This window comes from Phodopus roborovskii, unplaced genomic scaffold (genome assembly GCF_943737965.1).
Source record: "Phodopus roborovskii unplaced genomic scaffold, PHOROB, whole genome shotgun sequence".
Taxonomy (NCBI): Eukaryota; Metazoa; Chordata; class Mammalia; order Rodentia; family Cricetidae; genus Phodopus; species Phodopus roborovskii.
The window spans coordinates 1,340,215-1,355,748 of NW_026126588.1; the positions used below are offsets into that span (position 1 = coordinate 1,340,215).

Below are 15,534 nucleotides of genomic sequence, written 5' to 3' on the forward strand. Positions count from 1 at the left end.
TACATAGTGAATTCCAGGCCAGCCATGGCAACATAGTGAGACCCTGTCTCAAAAACAATAAAACGATAATAACTCATAGAAGTCAGACGTAGTGGTGCTCACCAGTATTCGCAATACTTAGGACACTACTTAAGCCGGTTATGGTGACCTGAAACCAGGGCGCTTGGGAAGCAGGGGCAGAAGGCTATGAAGTTCAAAGTCATCACTAGCTATGCAGGAGTCTGTGGCCAACCCGGACTACATGAAGGCCACCTCGACAAGAAAAAGTTCATGTACCACAAGTATCCCGCATGCTGAGCCCTCAAAGGGAGCACATCTGTGTAACCAGCTAAGGCGAAGGCGCTCTGCAGCTACGCAGAAGTAAACACCGACTTCTGACAGGAGCTTTGACAACCCGCAGACGACTTGCAAACAGTAAAGCTTAAAAGGACTGCATTAGTTCCAGGAGCCCTGGTCTGAAACAGAAAAATTTGAAGTTGGGGCGCTGAAGTCGGGGGGGGGGGGCTGGAGCTTTTGAAGGAGGTGAGGCCCAGCCTACCGGCTCAGGTAAGCCAGGAAGAATGCAACAGCCGCCAAGCCCTCCAAGCCGCGGGCGCGTCGCGGTGACTCAGCCGGTACCAGGAAGGAGTGCACCCAGGCTCCCCCCCCCGCCCCCCCGGACAACAGCCAGATTTCGGAGAGCTCTGGAGAGCCGAACCAAGCCCCCCGCGGCGAGCATCCAGCCAAGCAGGGCGGGACCCCCTCCCGTCCCGCCTCCTTCCCAGAGCAGCCACTGCAGCCCATCGCCGGGACGGGACGTGGCCCAGGGTGGTGAGAGCTCTGCGGGCGCCGTGGGGGCCACGCGGGTCCCGGCCCCGACGGCGCCCAGAAGACCTGCAAGAGCTGTAAGTAGTGACTTCGAGGACTGGGAGGCGACCGTGGGCAAGGTCCATCCCTGGCGTCCCAGCTTCCCTCTGATTGTAACGCGGGCTGGGAGGAGGCGGCCTGGCGCCATCGCCTCCCTAATTAGCCCTGGTGGTACCGACTCAGACGCTTGGAGCAGCTCAGGTCCCGCGTGAGTCCCAGAAGGACTCCCTACCTGAGGATCACCTCCACGGGCCTGCCCAGCCTACCTGGCTGCCCACGAGCTCTCGGAATCGAGCCTGGGGGTCACTCTGGGGGTCTCCGGACATAACCCCCCATGCCCCCCCACACACCCTGCTTGGTGACAGCTCCTCCCCACAGCAGGAGTTCACAACCCCAGCCCGGCCAGCAGACCGACCTCTCCTTACCCCCTTCTACACTCACCCTCGTGTTTGAAAGTTGGGGTGCCGGCCTGGAGCCTAAAAACCGAGTGAACAGTCGCTACCCTGAAGGAATTCGCAGCCTAGCTGGCCGGGATGGGAGGACTCCGGGGATGCCTCTGGCTGCTATGGGAAGGGGAGACTGTTGAGGCACAGTCGGGTCTTCCGGAGATCAGTTTCTGGCGGGCTGAACCCCAAACTCCGGGCCCCCAGCTCCCAGGTGGTGAAACCGAGGACCTGAGCAGAGGCCACCAGAAGACTAAGGTTGCTCTCATCTTTGGGACAACGCGATTTGAGGGGTACCACTATTTAGACCATTGTCCCTGGGTGATTGGGACTTCTTTCTTTTGATATTCTGGAAACTTTTGCAAAGTTTAAGACCGAAGGAAAACACGCGGCCCCTTGTGCAACCCGCGAGGTCCTCCGGGCCTGAGGAGGCGGAGATCTGGGGAGACTGGAGCCCCTGGCTCTGAGCGAGGGGAGGAAACCAGACGAGCTGGCTTCCTGTGGGGGCTCGGACGCCCCGCGGATAGACGTGTCCTGCCCTGGCAGCGCCGAGCCCCGCACGGGGGAGGGGATGCATGGGGGGCGGCGGGGCCGGAGACAGCGAGGAGGGGGCGGGGACAGGGTGGGCCAGGGAAGAGGGGAGGAGCAAGGGGGCTGGAGAGAGAGAGGGAGAGACAGAAGGAAGAAGGCAGGGGCGATCGGTGGGTGCGAGCTGGCGCCGGAATGGGAGCCAAGAGGGGGTGAGCGGGGGGGGGGGCGCGGGCGACACCCAGGTGTCGCATGGCGGGGTCCATGCGGTGACCTGCCTGGGAGCACAGCGTGCACGAGCCTGCACTAGGGCACCCCAGCCAGTCCCCGACTCCCCACGCACACCCGGGGGAGGCCCGGCCCGCCCTCTGAGCGCTGTTTTCTCCAGGTCCCGGGCCGATGTCTCAGGTGAGCGGTCAGTGCCCCTCTCCCTGCGACGCGCCCCATGAAGTCCCCAGCGCTGGCCTGGAACCAGGTAGGAGCGGGAATGGGAAGCGAAGATAGACCCGAGGGGGGTGGGGCTGTTAGTTCTCTCGCAGAGACTCGGGCAGATAGCTCCCAGGAGCTTGGGTGGGAGTGGGGTGAGAAGTCTGAGTATTGGGGACCCGGTCCAAGAGAAGCAGAAAGGAGCAGAGGGCTAGGGTGAGGAGGCAGGGCCTGGAGCAGCCATGGCTGAGCGGAGTTGGCTCCAACTCCCCCCCCAGTCCCAGCTACACCCCCCCCCACACACACACACACGTACGTAATATTGGGATTTGTGTCCCAACCATTTCTGCCCAGTGTGTAAATATTTATGAGGGCCTTAGGAGGGGGGGGGACAGGCGGCGGGGGGGGGGTGTCTGAATCTTCTTCCCTTCCCCCAAACTAAGCAGAGTGCAGTTCGAGCGCATTTTGAAAAGTTTTGTTTCCCTGCAACTAGTGGCTACGAGCCTGGCCCCTTCCCTCTTGCAAGCTGTGGTTCTCTCCCCCCCCCCCAGTCCCTACCCACCGCGGCACACATACACACTCACGCGCGCGAGCACACACACACACGCACACACGCGCGCGCGCACACACACACACGCGCGCGCGCGCGCGCGCGCCGTCTACAAGGTAGTAAAAGGCCCCCTCCCCCATCAGAGGCTAAACCACCCTGATTCTCCCTGGACCGTACAGGCTGAAGAAGGATGTGCGGGAACCTCGGTTTAGCTTCCTCACAGGCCATGTCATACAGAAGGCTCTATGGAAGTCCAGATTCGGGAGGAGGGGGGCAGTAAAAGTGTCCGCCCAGATTTTCTTCTTAAACCCCTGGTTTGGCTCTGTCAGAGGCCCTGCCTTCCTCCTACCAAACTAACCTCTCCCTTTCCCCGGACTGCCTCAGTAATGAAGATCCAAGCCTGGACCTCAAACTCCCCTCGCGGTCTTAGACAAGTCCTTTCCCCTTCTCTGGTCCCAGTCTCCACCCCCACCCCCCCAACCCCCACGCCCCACCCCCAACCTGCCCACCCTAGCTGGCTTGTCCGTTTGGGAACGGTCTCAGTTGCCTGCTACCCGGCCTGGCCCCTCACAACTGTAGAGGTGGGGGATCTCCAAACCGCCAGGGATGTCTGGCCAATGGAGACAAGCGACTCTGCACCAGCCTAAGTCCCTGTTCTGGTGGATTTAGGATTCCGGGGTCATGCTCCACCACAGACTAGGCTCCTTCAGTTTGGAAGGACAGCGGGGAAAGGGGGCTGGGAGGCCTTTGTGTCTGGGAACTTTCTCCGTCTCTTTTGGTTTCTCCCCCCCCACTTTCCCATGCTTCCTTCCTTCACCTCTTCATTTTCTCTCGCCTCTGATGTCTCCATTCAAGACCCCCTCCCCTGTCTGACCTGCTCTCCCCACCATGGCAGAGCAATGTGTGCTTAAGACAGGCTTCAGAGTCCAGGGGGAGCTGCTGGGAAGGCTTAGTCCTGGGCTGTAAGTTGAGGCCCCCAGCAAGCCCCCTCCCCAGCCTGAACTGGGCCAGACAATGTGACTTTTGTAGCACTTGTCCTGTTCTAGACTGTTCTGCCTGCTACTCAGGAAGCCCAAACCGCAGGAGATGCAGCCAAAACCCCACAGATGCCTGACCCTGAGACCAGAAGAACCCCCCCCCCATGCTCCCTGTGTTTACCCACAGAACAGGGAGACAGGGAGGCCACAGCTCTGTCTCCAGAGCAGAAGCGGCTGGCAGGACAGCCAGGGTGTGACATGCCTCCTCTTTCAGGCATCCAAGATATAGACAGGGCACACGAGTCCTCCGGCAGCTGTGGTTAGGGCGGGTGACCAAGTACTCACACTCTTGACTCTTTCCCTGGCTACTACCCCACCCATTTCCGAGAGCCCCAAGAGCCAGGCTCCCTAACCCACAAGATCTCTGCCTAGCACTGGGTGTCACATTTCTAGCCATGGCTCTAAATTCAATTTCCTGGGAATTGGAGTCCTTGGACCTAAAATAAAACAACTGGATTGAACATAACCGGCAGCTCGTATCCTTTCCAGTCCTCCAGTTAGTGGCCTGGGTCTCTGAAGGACATCAAAATAGTCCACTTCCTCTGGCTCCCTTGGGGTTCAAAGCCAGATGTCGTTTGTAACCCTTGATGTGGCCCCTCTTTCTCCTTTCCCTAACCTGGGGCATCCTGAACTCCAGCATTTCAGCCACAGACATGCAGAGGTAAATACTGACGCCAGAAGGGACGGACGAGCGTCTGGTTTGTTCGTTGTCAGATTGTCAGTAACAGGGTGGTGTGAAGGCCAGACTGATACCACAGGTGCCTGGATAGGCTTTCTGAAGAAAGAGGGGAGGCTGCAGCTGGACCAGGGAAGGTGGGCAGCAGTGTGGTTACAAGGAACTATATAAGCACAGGTAGTTTGGCCAGAAGCTGTTGTGATGGCCCAGGGGCCTGGACAGGCTAGTCTGCCTGGAACACAAGACCTTTGTACATTGATTGAAGATGTGTGACAGAGGCCCTGGATGTCTGGTCATGCTAAGAGGGAATGTGAGGTTTCAGCCACCACTGGCCTGAAGTACTGGTCTTCTCTTTCCAGTGACAGTCATAGCCCAAGGGGCAGGGAGCCCATACCCACTGTCCACAAAGACAATGCTGGGGACCAAACTTGGAGCCCCAGAACATGGAGACTGGCCAGGCTTGAAGTGAACCCGTTCTGCCCGGAAGAGGCTCTTCTCTTCCTAGCCAAGACCCATCCCCCAACCTGGAGGATAACAGACAGAGGGAGTCCACGGGGTCCCTGCTGCTAGTGTGAGTCTCCCCAACTTCCCGTGGGGCGCGTGGATTTCAGTATGTTCTTTCCACTCCTTTCTAGAGAGGCACGGAGGCCAGAGCCTTACCCCACATTAGGGATGAGTGCATGCTGTGGGTGAGATGGATGTGCAGCTGGGTGGCCAGATGGCACTTGCTAAGACCCCAGCTGGGGACCTCAGTCCCTCCTCACCCTTGCCTTCCGTAGGGTCTGTTATGCATGCCCACAGTGTTCCCTCCTGGGTTTGACAACTGCGCCTTTCCCCTACCCTCTACACTCACACTTCAGGGTATCCCCTTAGAGATGCTCTCGTCTCCAACGGGGACCGTGGGGTCTTTAGGTCACAGAAAGAAAGCCAGGCTTTTTACCCTCTGCCGGTCCTCCTCCTACCTGTGCTCTGGCTTTTCTGTCCCACCTATCCTACAAGTGCTGTTGAGCCCTGACTTGGGGGTCCTATCCTCTGGGGCAGCATCCTTGGGACAGACGGGTCTTCCTGACTGGCCTGTCTCTGAGCACCTGCTTCGTCCCCTCTTCTGGCTCACACTGTGACCTTCCTAGTTTCAGGAGGTCTGTACCTCTGTGTCCAGGCTGAACCACTGGACACGGTCCTAGAATGATGAACTTCCTACAAAGCCAGCTTCCTCAGGCCACAGTCTCGTCCCTCTAGAATTTTCTGTTCCATCCAGGTTCAAGACCATCAGCCTTGTAGTGATTGTTAGGAGAGACACCTGGGTGAAAGGGACAGAGAAGGGGACTCCCATCTCCTTAAACCCTCTTTCTTGTCTTCTTCTTCTCAAGCCCTGGGGTCAAAGGAGCAGGACTCTTGACTCAGTCTGTACAGGACCGTGTACTCTGACCTCAGGAGAAAGTCTGGGAAATCAAGCATGTTTAATGAGCAGCTACTATTCCAGGCTCCCGGTCTCAGTAGCACAGAGTGGTGTCTGCTCCATCATTCCCATTCTCTGGGGTCTTGGTTCCCATGCTCTTCTCAAACAACCCTCCCCCAAGGTTATTTAAGACTCAGTGGATACTGCCTCCTCCAGGGTACTTCCTGACATGTGTGCATGTGCGTGCGCGCGCGCACACACACACACACACACACACCTATAGACCTTTAAAAATTGTGAGGGTTTTTTTTTTGTTGTTGGTTGTTTGTTTTTTGAGACAAAGTTTCTCAAAGTTTCTGTGTAGTCCTGGCTGTCCTGGAACTCATTCTGTAGACCAGGCTGGCCTCGAACTCAAAGAGATATGCCTCCCTAATGCTGGGATTATAGGTAAGTGATGCCACACCCCATTGGCATCACCCATGAGGTGAAAAAGCTAGCATTGTTTGGTTTATTTTTGGATTTTGGGTTTTTGGCAGTGCTGGGAGTTTTTATGTCAAACAAGTACTTTAACTAAAATACACTCCCAACCCTCTTCCTCATGAGCCTTATAAATATCCCTATTGAAACTTTTCGTTTTGTTTTGTTTGTTTCTTTTCTTTTTAGTTGCTCTTTCTGGGCAAGGACTTAATACTTAAGCCCTTTGCTCTCCTGGCCCCCTGCACCGCCTTCTCTGCCCCAGCTCTCATCCGCACGTAGAGCCCGTGGTTTGCCCTGGGCAGACAGAAGCATGCCTACTTGGGCCTACAGTCGTCGGCTTTTGGGATCTCTGTTCACCTGGCCAAGGGGATCTAAGGGCTGTTAACAGGGTCTCAGGCTCAGCAGCCAGCGAGGTGTCTGGACACTGGAGCCCCCCAGGCCTACTTCCAGCTCCTGACCCCCCCCCCCCCGATCCAAGTGTCCAAATTCTCATGGATAGCTCTGCTAATCTCCCTCCATGACTGGCATTGCCCCCTCTCTCATCTGAAGACAGCTCAGAGGACATCTGTGTAAGGGTGTCTCTGTTCCCTGTAATGGACCCGATTTCCGTCTCTCCGTGTCTTTCTGGTGTGTACGGGATGGCTTGGATGCGCCCTCATCTTTGTAGCTACCCCCCTCCTGCCCTTTGATGTCTACCTCTCTTGGAGCCTCTTGCTTCTGTTTCTCCTTTGTCTCAGCATGGGAAGTTTGAAGGTGACACAGGTAGAGAGGCTATGCTCTGAGACCACTGCTCACCCCCTACACAGCACAGCCTGGGGTCTGCTGCGAGGCAGCCACACCCTGAGATGGTCTTAGCTGTCATAGCGTGGGCTTTACCCCTGTGACCCCCGGCTTTACCCCCAGACCTGCCTTACCCAGAGGCTGAGGCCCTCAGACACCTCCCATCCCCTGCCCCTTCCTGGGAGTCCAAGGGGCCTTAGTCCTGCTGCCTGCTGCCGAGGGGACTGTGGTTGGAAGGTGGCCTCTTTCCCTCATTCCGCCTGCCCCGCTCAGAGCTACTCTAATTCCATGGGATTGTGGTTCACCTCTTCCCCAGCACGCCTGGCTGTCTCCGGGCCTCTCTTCCTGCCTGGGGCGCCTCCCTGCTCCTCATCCCCAGGTTGCTTTCTCTCTCCTCTCCCATGCCAGCATCCCCTCTCTGACCCAGTTTCTGCACATCTGCCTTCTTCCTGTCTCACAGCTCTGGTCTGCCCAGGCCCTGATTAGTCTTTGTCTTGAGGCTGACTTTCTTGCTGGTCCCAGGCAGCCTATCACCGGGTCTCAGAGGTTCTGCCTCCCCATCCAATCTCCTGAATTCTCTCTTCTTGGCATCTACGGTGTCTGTCGGTTTCCGTGGCCTTCTCCTTGGCTCCATTGTTGCCGACACCGATGCCACACATGCGCACCCACCCAGGGATGCCTCCATGCCCACATGCCCCTGTACACAAATGGAACTTTCAATTTGGAAGTGAAACGCCACACCCAGATAAGGTGGCAGCTGGGTGACTCGTGAAGGGACCAGAACTGAGGAGCTCATTGAGTGCTCTGGCCTGTCGGCCAGATCTGGGCCTGGGAATACAAGAGGACACCAGAAAAAGTCTGTCGTCATCTGCTTTTTCCCTAGCCCAGACCATGTCCCTCCTCCCTGGGCTGGAGGTAGCAGCAGGATCCACTCACCCTGCAGAGGCATCGTCAGAAGAGGGCTCCCCGGAGGAGGTGGTACCCTCCATGCCCCAAGACAGTGGTCTCGGGGCTCACCAGGCTCTGAACAGCACTGACCTCGATGTTCCCACAGAAGCTGTGACGTGTGAGTCCCGGGGAACTGGGATTTGGGGTGGCAACACACAGGGGCTGCCCTTGGAAATGCAACCCAGGTATATTGTGGGGAGTAGAGGTGCAGCAGCTCCCCCCTCTACCCTATAAGAGGCCAGGCTCCAGGCCGTGCAGCTTGAGGCTGCAGAACAAGAGGCGTCCTTTGCTTCTGAGGAAGAGAATCGGTGTGCTGCAAGGCAAGAATCTGAAACACACACAGCATACCCTTCAAGGCAGGACCAGGATGCAGAGGGAAGAGGGAAGTCCCAGATGCTCTGGGGAGAACGGAATGAAATTCGCCTGCTTTACCAGACCTGTCTGGAAGTCTCCCTAGCATCCTGGGAGCTGGGCAAGGGCTGCCAGCTTGTTCTTATGATAAGTAACTGCTGCCTTCCATGGTAGCCTCAAAGGAAATTCTCTGTCTTTGAGTGAGCTTGAATGCTTCCCTAAAGAGGCGCCACCACAGCTTGTCAAGTCTTTTCTGTAGATGAGGAAACTGAGGCACAGACCCAGACCAGGTCAGGACACAAGCCAGGTACTCAAGCCTCCTGGTCCACTCTGCTATGCCCACCTGCTTTGTTGGCACAAATAATGCTCCTCCTGCACCTCTAGGGAGGGCATCTTGTGCCAGGCTGGACACAGCCTGGAAGTCAGATGGGTTGGGTTCTTGACTCCTGCAACAGCAGTGTCCTTAGCCTCCTACACACACAGAGAGAGAGAGACACACACATGCACACACAGAGACACACACACATAACACGCAAGCACACACGCACACGCATGCACACACGCACGTACACACACAGACACGTGCACACACACGCATAACACACACACACACAGACACACACGAGAAAAAGAGGTCATGGCCATGGCCACAGGGAAGGGGCCCCAGGAGAGAGGGACAGACCCCCCTGTGTCTGTGGCCCTGAGTGTTTGCACTGTGACTCAACGCCACTCCTACCCCTTGGCCACCCCACAGCCGAGGCCACAGGAGAGCTCTGTGTCTGCAGTACCTCCCAGGGCCCTGGGCCCGCCGCAGACTCCCTCCCTCTGGCCACTGTGCCCATGCTTAGGCAGAAGGGCAAGGGACAGTGAAACTGGCCAAAGGCTCAACCAATCTTCCCTAGAGCCAGTGTGATTCAGGCCTGGCCACGCCCCTGGCTTTGCTTCTGTTTGCCAGGTGCAGGTCCTAGCCATGCCTTGCCCCCACACCAGCCCGGCACCTCTGGGTCCCAACTTGTCACTGGTGTCCTCCCAGACTCCAGCCTCCTCCCTCCACTTACTAGCTGTGGAATCTTCTGTGAATTATGCCAGCTAGTCCTCAAGCTTTTTCATCCGAAAAATGTGCCAATAATAGATTGCTTGTGGTCTTCACAGACATTATTAGTGTGTAAGTATACAACATCTTGCCCCTAATACCCCCTCAAAACTTGCTAACTAGCTACCACTTGTAAGAAGTGATTATGCAGACCTAAGTTTGTCAGTTCCCAGCCTTTGCCCCACCCCTTGCCTCTCTGTCCTGAGCCCACCTCAGAATCTCAGGCTAGTCAACGTCTGGAACTTTGTTTCCTCATCAGTAAGGAAAGGTAGTGACCCAGACAAGGTGGTCTACATCAGAAATCCCAGCACATCGGAAGTGGAGACAGGACCAGGGACTTGAACATCCAAGGTCATCAGCTACGTAGCCAATTTGAGTCCAGCTTTGGCTACAAAAGACTCAAAGGTGGGGGTGTGCCTTATAAAGAGGATTCCCTGAGAAAACAGGTAGCAAATCCTGGGGAAACGACTGGCCAGCACACGGGACAGTGACGGGCTGGCACACCAGTGTCTAGCCCCCTCAGTCCAGAGGTGCACTGAGGCCACCTTCCTCTCTCCTGAGCACCCGAGGGCCCTTGACATCTCTCTCCTGTAGAATGTAAATCCAGCTAAGGGGTAGAAGCCCCCCATGTTACAGAAGGCATTCAGCAGCCGGGGCCCAACCTCTTGTAACCCCTACTTAAACCCTACCAGCTTAACACGTACACCGGCACCCCCTGAGACAAGCTTCTCCACGTACACCGGCACCCCCTGAGACAAGCCTCTCCACGTACACCGGCACCCCCTGAGACAAGCCTCTCCACGTACACCGGCACCCCCTGAGACAAGCTTCTCCACGTACACCGGCACCCCCTGAGACAAGCCTCTCCATTGAGCACCCTTTGAATGGGCTCTAGAGAGCATCCAAGGATGCTCAGCTTCCTAAAATTGGTTGCTTAGCCCAGGAGGGTGACTGGCCTTCGCGGAGGTCTCTCTCCCCGCCAGCTCGTCTCCTGTCCCTGCCTCACCCCCATCACCTAGGCCCAGGAGTCCCCAGCCCTCTCTGCCCACAGCAGCAGGGTAGGGTGGGACAGTGTAAGGCTGAAGAAAATGAAGGGTCTGCTGTGAGGGGCCCTGGAGTCCAGGGCCAAGCATGTGTCTCCAAACAGATGTTCCCAATAAGTCACCCAGCAGCACCAAGGGCGAAAACAGCTGGGGGTTTGGCAGAGGCTGAGGTGAAGGTTAACTGATTCATTGCCGCCTTAAGCAGCCCCAGCCAACCGTGTCTCCCGACCCCACCACTCTAGCCCAGATCCCAGAGCCTAAAACGAGACAACAGAGTTCATGTGGAGTAAGAAAGTGGGGTCCAGGCACCCGTAATTTGTACCTTTGGTCTTAGTTTTTGTTTTTCTGGAATGAGGTCTGCCGTGAGAGTTGGGAGCTGAGCCCCAGTCTGATACTGTTCTATGGTGTCACTCCAGGCTAGTCATTTCTGCTTTCTGGGCCTCAGTTTCCCCATGTAAAGGACAGCCTTTGCTGCCCTGAGGGGCAACCAAGAATGGAGTAGGCAGGGTTCAAAATGACCACTGGAGGGCGACACCTTTCCTCATTACCTTTTGATCCCTCCAGGCCAGCCGCAGGGGAAGCCCTTAGGCTGCACCCCACTACTGCCCAATGGCTCCGGCCACAGCCACCCCTCAGAGCTGGGCAGTGCCGGTCACGCGGGGAATGGTGCTCCCAGAGGCCCCAAGGGCCACAGGAAGTTGCAGACGCACCCATCTCTGGGCAGCCAGGCTGGGAGGAAGAGCAAAGGCAGCTCGCGATCAGCTTCGCAGGTCCCCCTCCAGGCACAGGAAGGTAAGGTCCCTGCCATCCTGCATCCGCAGGCAGGCGGCATCACCAGCTGCTGGTTATGTGAGAATTGCACAGCTCACCTGGACACAGGGACTCATGACTATTGGCTCAGCACTGAGGAGGATGAGGCAGGAGGGTCAGGGCCATCCTGGGCTACACAACAAGGCACTGTCTCAAGCAGCAATAAACCATGCTGGGTGGCTCACATTCCCATTGTCCAGCACTTGGAGTCTGAAGCAGGACTGCCATGAGCCGAGTTTGCTTCCTGGTATCCATGCTGACACCTGCAAGCTGCCCTCTGATCCCACATGCATGTGATGTAGAGAAGGTAGACCTGCCGCATCCAGGGAATCATCCATGGGGCCCAGGGAAGAAACAGCTAGAGACCGGGCAGCGGCAAGGTGAGGGTTGACGTGAGGGGTCCAAAGTCCTGGCCCTAGGGAGCCCTTGATGTCCTAGTCAACTTAGTACACCTTGCGTGGACACGCAGTCGGTGATGTGACCTCTGTCCCAGCCCGACTCTCTTAGGCTTACTCTAATGAGGAATGTAGCCACTTGGGCTGATCCAGTTTAAGCCACTTTATTTCTACACTCAGAAAAATTCCACCAGGGGGTTGTGGGACGCGTGCTTAACATGTGCATGGCCCTGCTTGCATCCTCAGCACCAAAGAAAATTAAAAACAAAAAAATTGCCTTCAGGAGTGGACCATCTGTTTAGCCGAAGCAAAAGGAGAAAATATAATAATGCAGGGTTGGCAAGGGTGGGGGGAGGGACACAAGGTACGGCAGACCAGACACCCAGCTGCTTGTCTCAGCAACGGCAGCCATCTGCTCACCCCACGAAGTACCGCCATCTGCAGTTCAGCCACCACCCGATCATGTTGGGGGACCCTGGCCTGGCCCCCTGCAAGCAGGATTCAATGTGTGCGTTTGTTGTTCTTATTTATGGGTGGGAGAGTTTGGCCTGCACATATGTCTGTCCACCGTGTGTGTACCTGGTACCCTCAGAGGCCTGAAGAAGTGTCAGAACCCCTGGAACTAGGGTTACAGATGGCGGAGACCCATTATGTGAAGGCTAGGAATTGAACTGGATGGAACCTAACTCAGGTCCTCTACAAAAACAGCGAATGCTCTTAACCACTGAGCCATCTTGCCATCTTTCTAGTGTGGGCCCTGCTGCCCCCACCCCCAAATTCTGAAACCTTCTCACCTCCTGGGGCAGATTCTGCCCAAAGTGTTTTATGACAGGCAATCATTCACGTAACTTGCATGGTGGGGGGGGGGGTCACAACACAACACACGAGGTGGTAGAGCCCTGGGTTCAATTCCCAGGGATGCAAGAAAATAAGTAGTAGTAACAACTTTGCATTCTGGGTATCTAATACATGCTAGGTACCTAGCCGTGCCCTCAAAGGGCTCTCATGAAAAGGGTGCAGATGGGATCATCATCCATGTGACAAGTGTGTAGAGGTTGTGTTAGTGTGGGACTTTGTGCACAGTTAATAGGAAAGTGTTCTGCTGACTGGTGACTTGTGACACATTTGTGAACATAACAGACAAAGGTGACTGCCCTGGCAGATCCTGGGTGTTAGTTAGGGTTTCTATTGCTGTGAAGGGACACCATGACCACAGCAACTCTTGTAAGGAAAATATTTAATTGATGGTGCTGGGGCTGAGAGCCCCACATCCTGCAGGCAACAGGAAGTTGACTGACTGTCACACTGAAGGAAGCTTGAACAAAAGTGACCTCAAAGCCCGCCCCCACCGTGACACACTTCCTCCTAATGGTGCCACTCTATTTGGGGGCTGTTTTCTTTCAATCTACCACACCCTGGCAAGGTGAGATGACCAGCCACTTGACGCCCATTGTTTAGTGGGCAGTGATGGAAGTGTGCAGGAGGGCAACAGGTGTGTACGCCAGAGCGAGGAGAGGCCTTTCTGCTGTGAGGAGTAGGAGCTGCTGGAGAGAGGACATTTGGAGAAATAAGGAAGGGGTGAGACTCCCAGGCAAAGAGAGAGGTACCTGTTCGGCTATGCTTGGCCTGGGTTCTGCCAGATCAGTATGGACAGAGCAGAGCAGGCGGTGCCCAGGAGAGAGGAGCTCGCCAGGACTCAGGCCCAGCAGGAACCCAGGCTCCTCCCACTTGAGGGAGTCTTGAGAGCTCTGAGCAGAGCAGGACCTGGTACGGCCTCTGTTTTATTTTTTCAGCCTCTCTTTTTAAAGCTCTTCCTGGCTCTGAGACAGACAACAGAGTAAAGGGTGATCCGAATTCTGCTTGCATATTGTTGTTTGGTTTGGTTTGGCTTTTCGTTCTTTGAGACAGGGTTTCTCTGTATTGTTTTGGAGCCTGTCCTGGAACTAGCTCTGTAAACCAGACTGGCCTCGAACTCAACAGAGATCTGCCTGCCTCTGCCTCCTGAGTGCTGGAACTAGCTCTGTAGACCGGGCTGGTCTCGAGCTCACAGAGATCCTCCTGCCTCTGCCTCACAAGTGCTGGGACTAAAAGCACACGCCACCAACTCCTGGCTTGTTCTGTTTTTTTGAGTCAGGGCCTCATGTAGCCCAGGCTGACCTCAAACTCACAAAGTAGCTGAGGCTGACCTTGAACCCATGATCCTCCTGCCTCTGCCTCCCAAGTGCTGAGATTACAGGTGTGTACCACCATGCCCAGTTTCTGCAATGCTGGGAATCGAACCCAGGACCTCTTGCATTCAAGGCAACCAGTCTAGTAACTGAGCTGAATCCCCAGCCCTTTGAATATCTCTTTAAGTGGCCAATCTCTGTGCCTCGGTTCCTTCATCCGTGGAATGAGGCTAAGGGGAGAGTGCTTGCTGCACAGGTGCACCTCTGTGCTGGAGTTTGTTAAATACATACTCAGAGGGAGAGGGGAATAAGAACAGGGCCTCCCCCTGCACACTGCCTGGGCTCCCTCCAGGCCCCGCTCTGATTTGCTCCCCTCCTGTGTCTATAAAGACACGGGATACCCCCACCAGCTCGATTTGCCTCTTGGGACGATGGGGGCTTCAGGATCTATGTAAAAATGCAGGGGCTCAGCAGCCCCGTTGGGCTGTTGCCACTGGGGTTTGCTCGCTCCTGTCCCTCACTCACCCCCCCACCCCCGCCCACAGATTGCTGCGTTCACTGCATACTGTCGTGTCTGTTCTGTGAGTTCCTGACGCTCTGCAACATCGTCCTGGACTGTGCCACCTGCGGCTCCTGCAGCTCCGAGGACACCTGCCTCTGCTGCTGCTGCTGTGGCTCGGGCGAGTGTGCGGACTGTGACCTGCCCTGCGACCTGGACTGTGGCATCGTGGATGCCTGCTGCGAGTCGGCAGACTGCCTGGAGATCTGCATGGAGTGCTGTGGGCTCTGCTTCTCCTCCTGATGCTAGAGTGGCCCGGAGCTGGCACACAAAGCTTGACGCCTCCCCTGTCCCCAGGCCCCACTCAGAATCCCAACCCGGATGTGAGAAGGTGGGGTGGCCAGAGGAGTCACCTCAGCCACAGGACAGGTCTATTCCAGACAAGCCTGCTCTCCTTGATCTAGAACATGGCATCTAGAACCTGGTAGGACAGAACCAGCTAGCTGCCAGGACTCAGAACACTGTGAAAGGGGAGGGGGGTCAGGAATGGGAGGCCCCGTGTCCTTCTCTACCTCTCTGCTCCAAGTGCCCACCTCCCTCTGCTACCCCAGCTTGGAGGACAGAAAATGTGAAAAGACGCCTGCCCTGCCCTGTCAGGCCCTTACCCGCCTCCCCAGCTCATTTACTGGGCTCTCGTGGGGGCCTAACCCATATAGTGACCCAAGAGGATGGGGCTTGGGGTGGGGTGGGGGGGGAGGGGGACAGTAAGGAAAAGGCTGGAAGGGGTGGGTAGAGGGAGGGTCTGTTTTATTGGTTGCTGTAAATAAAGATATTTGTTCAGTCTCTGCTTTCCTCGGGACTCATGACAAAGGGTAGGGACATAACTGCCCAAAAGCAACGCCCCCTCCCGGCACTGCCCCTTGTGTGGGGCCTCAGACGGGCTAGAGGTAAAACCCTTGCCACACAAGCGTGAGGGACTGGGTTCGATTCCCCAGAACCCACATAAAAGATGAGTGTGGAAACCTGTGTCTGCCACAGCGACACGGGAGGCAGACAGGAGAACTC

General features: G+C 56.3%; 1 protein-coding gene across 2 annotated transcripts; it reads left to right on the forward strand.

Annotated features, from left to right (window-relative positions):
* The first annotated feature begins 689 nt into the window (after nt 1-689).
* Mdfi (MyoD family inhibitor) lies at nt 690-15,208 on the forward strand. 2 transcript variants are annotated; one of them, XM_051204632.1, is made up of 5 exons: nt 690-884; nt 2,206-2,292; nt 8,046-8,228; nt 11,162-11,389; nt 14,516-15,208. In XM_051204632.1, exons 2-5 carry the CDS (start codon nt 2,217-2,219, stop codon nt 14,770-14,772), a joined length of 744 nt encoding a protein of 247 aa, XP_051060589.1. In that variant the 5' UTR covers nt 690-884; nt 2,206-2,216; the 3' UTR covers nt 14,773-15,208. The 2 variants fall into 2 exon arrangements, with proteins under 2 accessions (XP_051060589.1, XP_051060590.1); XM_051204633.1 differs by lacking the exons at nt 690-884; nt 2,206-2,292 and adding an exon at nt 4,890-5,077.
* Nucleotides 15,209-15,534: the final 326 nt, after the last annotated feature.